This window comes from Felis catus, chromosome B2 (genome assembly GCF_018350175.1).
Source record: "Felis catus isolate Fca126 chromosome B2, F.catus_Fca126_mat1.0, whole genome shotgun sequence".
Lineage (NCBI taxonomy): Eukaryota > Metazoa > Chordata > Mammalia > Carnivora > Felidae > Felis > Felis catus.
In genome coordinates, this window is record NC_058372.1 from 131886501 (window position 1) to 131892500 (window position 6000).

The 6000-nt window shown below is 33.4% G+C and overlaps 1 protein-coding gene across 11 annotated transcripts in view; it reads left to right on the forward strand.

The window, feature by feature from the left end:
- The window catches only part of ADGB (androglobin), a 162343-nt gene that overhangs the window by 57529 nt on the left and 98814 nt on the right, over nt 1–6000 (forward strand). For all 11 annotated transcript variants that reach the window (XM_045058174.1, XM_006932082.4, XM_045058180.1 and 8 more), the window contains one exon: nt 5015–5244. In XM_045058174.1, the coding sequence (XP_044914109.1) occupies nt 5015–5244 (230 nt within the window). The remainder of the gene's footprint in view (nt 1–5014; nt 5245–6000) is intronic.

Sequence of the window (6000 nt, forward strand, 5' to 3'; positions counted from 1 at the left end):
TGCATGAATTTATGGGTGCTCGTTTCTATGAAAATGAGGCAGAAAAGCTTGAGCTCAGGAATCAGAACTATATAGCTAGGTTTATGTTCCTACACTTTCAATTTCAAGCTATGTGAATTTTGCAAGTAATATATCTTTCTTTATACATAAAATGAGAGTAAAATGACCTATCAAATATGGTTGTTCTTAAGATAAGTGAGTAGGTGATAGAAAAAATACTAATGTATGGAAGAGACATAATTACTATAAGTTTCTTTCCCTGTCTAGTGACTGTCACTAGATTATTTAATATTATCTAGAAAGATATATGGTAGTTGGTACTCAATCTTTGCAAATGGGGAAAAGTCTAAAGAAGAGTGAGACTGACCCAAACATTCAAATTTATCAATTTTCTCCTAAATACAACTGAAAAGTAAGATATACACTATCTTTGATGTATGTGTATCACAATTTGAAGAGTATTTTCCTATGAACATTCTGCTGCGTTATTCATAGAATTTTAAATTACAATTATGCTATAAAATTTCAATTTTATGTATACATATATAATTTTAAATGAAAAGAATGTCATGAAATAGTATAAAAAAGAGTGTCAAGAAAAGCTTAAGTTGAAATATGGAAGCAATGGCCATCAGCCCAGGATGCTGGTAGGGGTCAGATAGGGCCTCATGGAGTGTTCTGAGTTGGTCTGAGCCTTTACCGTTGGCTGGATTTGATTGAAGGAGAGGGGCATTGAAGGCGGGAGAATGATACTGTCTGAGCCACATGGTATGTTCAGGAGTAGAATATTTCTGTTGCCAGGAAGGATTTGAGGGTGAAGAGAAAGACTCTGAGGGCCTTGCAGTCACATTCATGGTTTTCCATGGTTGTACATGGTCAAGGAGAACTAGTGTTGACTACTGGAACTTTTCCCGTGTGAAAATCACCTAGGAGGAAAGTGTTTTGTGGCATTTCCAACAGACACCTTCCCTTCCACTCTCCTGAGAGAGTACCAAAAGGAGGCACTGGTCTACGTGCAATTATTGGCCTTGCCTCTTATGTTTTCCTTCCACTCGTGCAGTTTTACCATTTGAAAAGAAAAAAGAAACCTTTTAACTGTCCATATAATAATAGGAACATAATCAATGACATGTCTGAGAGGATGTAAGAAGGCAATTTCAAATGAGGAGAATATTTGTTTCTTGGCACATTTCTCTGATGTCGGTGTAGTTCATCTGGAATAGAGCACTTTGCCACCTCGCTTCTTTAAGCTGAAATGTGGTTGACGTATAATTTCCTATTAGTTTCAGGCATACATTATGGTGATTCAACATTTTTACACATTACTAAGTGGTCCCCATGATGTCTAGTTACCATCTGTTATGATATAGTTGTGACAATATCATTGACTATATCCTCTATGCTGTACAGTGCATCACCGTGACTTATTTTTATAACTGGGAATTTCTACTTAATCCCTTCACCTACTTCATCCAACCCCTAATGCCTCCGCCTCTGATAGCCAACAGTTTATTTCCTGTATCTACATGTCTGTTTCTGTTTTCTTTTGTTTTTTTTGTGTTTTAGATTCTACATGTACATACATACAGTTTTTGTCTTTCTCTGACTTATTACCTTTAACATAATACCCTCTAGATCCATCATGTTGTGCACAAATGGAAGGATTTTTATCTTTTCTTATGGCTAAGTAATATTCCGTTGTATATATATGCCACACCTTTCTTATCCATATCTTGGATCTTGTACATAATGCGCAATAAACATAGGGGTGCACATATCTCTTCATATTGATGTTTTCCTTTTATTCAGATAACCCAGAATTGGAATTTCTGGATTGTATGATAGTTCTTTTTTTAAATATTTTGAAGAAATTCCATACTGTTTTCCATAGTGACTGCACCAGCTTACAATCTCACCAAGAGTGCATAAAGTTTCCTTTTTTTCCACATCCTCACCACAACTGTACTTTTATTTTATTTTTTGTATAACAGTCATTCTAACAGTTATGAAGTAAAATCTCATTGTGGTTTTTGTTTACATTTAAGTGATGATTAGTGATGCTGAATATCTTTTAATGTACCTATGTCTTTTTTTGGGGGGGGCGGGGAATTGTCCAGTCAGATCCTCTATCCATTTATTAATTGAACAGTTTGGGTTTTGATGGTTTGTTTGTTGCTTTTGAGGTATATGAGTACTTCATATATTTTTAACTCCCTATGAGATATAAGATTTGAAAATATTTTCTTGGGTGGCTCGGTGACTCAGTTAGTTAAGCGTCCGACCTCGGTTCAGGTCATAATCTCACAGCTTGTGAGTTCGAGCCCCGTTTCAGGCTCTGTGCTGACAGCTTAGAGCCTGGAGCCTGCTTTGGATTCTGTGTCTCCCTCTTTCTCTGTCCCTCCCCTGCTCATGTTCTCTCTCTCTTTCTCAAAAATAAATAAATATTAAAAAAAAACCTAAGAATATTTTCTTCCATTCAATAGATTGCCTTTTCATTCTGTTGGTCATTTCGTTTGCTGTGCAGAAGCTTTCCAGTTTGATACAGTCCCACTTATTTGTTTTTACATTTGTGGCCCTTGTCTTTGGAGTCATATCCAAACAAAAACAAAAACGACAATGTCAAGACCAATGTCAAGATGCCTATGTTTTCTCTAGGAGTTTTGTGGTTTTAGGTCTTACATTCAAGTCTTTAATCCATTATGAGTTGATTTTTGTGTATGGTGTAAGATAGTGATCCAGTTTCATTCTTTTGCATGTGGCTATCCAATTCTTCCAACACCATTTCTTGAAGAGACTATCTTTTTCACATGGTGTATTCTTGTCTCTGTTGTCATAAGTTAATTGACTATACATGTGGGTTTATTTTTTCACTGTCTGTTGTGTTCCATTGATCTAAGTGTCTGTATGTCAATAGCATATTGTTTGATCATTATAGACTTAGAACATAGTTTGAAATCAGGAAGTGTGATGACTCCTGCTTTGTTCTGTCTCCAGTTGCTCTGGCTATTCAGAGTTTTTTGTGGTTCCACACAGTTTTTAAGATGATCCCTACTTATGTGAAAAATGTTAGAATTTGAAAGAGATTGCATCAAATGATTTGGGGTAGTGTGGACATTTTAACAATCTTAATTCTTCCAATCCATGAGCACAGAATGTCTTCCCATTTATTTGAGCTTTCTTCAATTTCTTTTATTAATGTCCTATAGTTTTCAGTGTACAAGTCTTTCAGCTCATTGGGTAAATTTATTCCTAGATGTTTCATTATTTTTGATGCAGTTGTAAATGGGATTGTTTTATTTGTCTTTCTGATGGTCATTTAGTGTATAGAACGCAACATATTTTGTATATTGATTTTGTATCCTGCAACTTAGCCTAAGTCATCTATTAGTTCTAACAGTTTTAGGTTGTATCTTTTGGATTTTCTACATATATTAAGTCATCTGCAAATAGTGACAATTTTACTTCTTCCTGTCCAATTTGTATGCCTTTTATTTCTCTTGTCTACTTGTTCTGGTCAAGACTGGCAATACTATGTTGAATGAAAGTGGTGAGAGGTAGCATCCTTGTCTTGTTCCTGACCTTGAGGAAAAGATATATTTTTTATTATTATGTTGAGGTATGTTCTCTCTAAACCCACTTTGTTGAGAACTTTTACCATAAATGGACGTTGTACTTTGTCAAATGCTTTTTTTGCACCTATTGAGATGACCTTATGGTTTTTATCATTCATTTCATTAGTTTGGTGTATGACACAGATTTGCAAATGTTGAACCATCCTCACACACATCCCTGGGATTAATCTCACTTGTTCATGGTGTATTATTCTTCTAATGTATTGTTAAATTTGATTTGCTAATATTTTGTTGAGGATTTTTGCATCTATGTTCTTCACAAATTTTGGTCAGTAATTTCCTTTACTTGTGGTGTCCTTGTCTGGTTTTGGTATCAAAGTAATGATGGCCTTGTAAGATGAATTAGAATGTGTTCCTTCTATTTTTTTCACAAGAGTTTGAGAAGAATTGGCATTCATTATTCTTTAAATGTTGGTAGAATTCACCAGTGAAGCCATCTCATCCTGGAATTTTGTTTGTTGGGATTGTTTTGATTACTGATTCAGTCACCTGCCTAGCAATTGGTCTGTCCAGATTTTTTATTTCTTTATGATTCACTCTTGGTAGGCTGTACATTTCTAGGAATTTATCAATTTCTTCTAGGTTGTCTGACTTGTTGTCATATAATTATTTATAGATTGTATTGTGATCCTTTGTATTTCTGTAGTATCAGTTTTTATTTGAGTCTTCTCTTTTTCTTGGTGAGTCTAGCTAAAGATATTTCAATGTTGTCCATCTGTTCAAAAAACCAGTTCTAAGTTTCATTGATTTTTTTTTCTATTGTATTGTTAGGCTCTATTTCATTGATTTCCACTCTGATCTTTGTTATTTTCATCTTTTTTATTGGTTTTGTGTTTTGTTTGTTCTTCTTTTCTAGTTCCTGAGGTATAAAATTTAATTGAGATATTTCTTGTTTCTTGAAATAGGCATTTATTGCTATGAACTTCCCTCTTGGGGTAACTTTTGCTGCATCGGTATGGTTTGTTTTTTTGTTTTTTTTTTCTAATTCAGCAAATGTATAGGAGTCACTCAGCTAGGGTTTTTTTTTTGTGTTGTTTTTTTTTGTTTTTGTTTTTGTTTTTTCCAGAGGAAGTTGTTCCATATGTAGTTATAGGTTTGGTGTGTCATGGGAATTGCTAAGTTCAGAATCTTACACCACCATTTGGAACCAGAACTCTGTTCGGTCTATTTGCATCAGCAAAGCCCAGCACGCAGTAGGTACTCAATCAAAGCATGTTGGATGGATAAATGTATCTATTTGAAGTAACTATTGAAATTTGAAGTAACTATTGAAATTAGTCTTGTGAAATTGTCAATTGATTTTTCTATCAGTAATTTCTTGATGATCAATGGTGGAGTAAAAAGTTCAATTTGGAAATTAATGTTGGTGTGTTTTATTTAAGCCCAGGATATACGGACAAAGTTTGGGAGCTCTTGAAAGAAATATTGCCTGAGTTTAAGCTGTCAGATGAGTCCAGCTCTGAAAGCAAAACAACTGTTGTAGATACCAAATTAAAAGAGGCAGGGAAAGAAGTGAAGAATGGCAAAGAAATGAAAGATGGCAAAGAATTCAAACTTGACACTTCAGTGACAGCATTAAAGGCACCTGAGAAAAGTGACAAAGTTCCAAAGGGTAAGAGATTTTCTATTACAATGCCATTCAACATGACTGTTATATATAAATGCTTTATAATCATTGCTGAATTTAATGACTTTTTATTGTCATTGTCATTTACTAAGTGTTATGAAAATAATTACGATCCTTTCTTTGTAGAATTTTAGGACTAGTAATGCTGTTTACTATATGGTAGTTATTGTTCCATGTTTTACTGTCTTAAAAATCAAAGGCAACTATATATTTTGATGATACTGATAGTATAGTGTTAATATAGGAAGAGACATTAAGTTTTTAATTTCCATCAAACTCATCTACCTTATATGTTATATGTAGAGTGGAATGGACCAAAACAACAAAAGAGAAAGTTGTCCTGTTTTTGTCTTTATTGCCCCCACCAAGAAAATGTGAAATAGACACAGATTATGATTACCTGACCATTTATTGCAAGGTAGAAGTTCAAATTTTAAAATAAAATAATTTCAAGTTATTTTATAAAGTATAAGATCATAAAATAAGAAATATATTGAATAATTATTTATTTTATATTTTCTAAAATATTTCACATAGCTATGCATATGAGCAACAAAGCTTTTACAGTAAAGTAGGATTAGATATTCTAGAATATACTTAGCTTTTTTTATACACCTTGATAGCCTTTATAATGATATTTCAAATAATTGTTTTATAAAATATTGACAATTTGTCCAAATTATTCCTTATCAAGATTTTATCTACCAACATTTACCACAGAGAAACTATTACTATAAATGT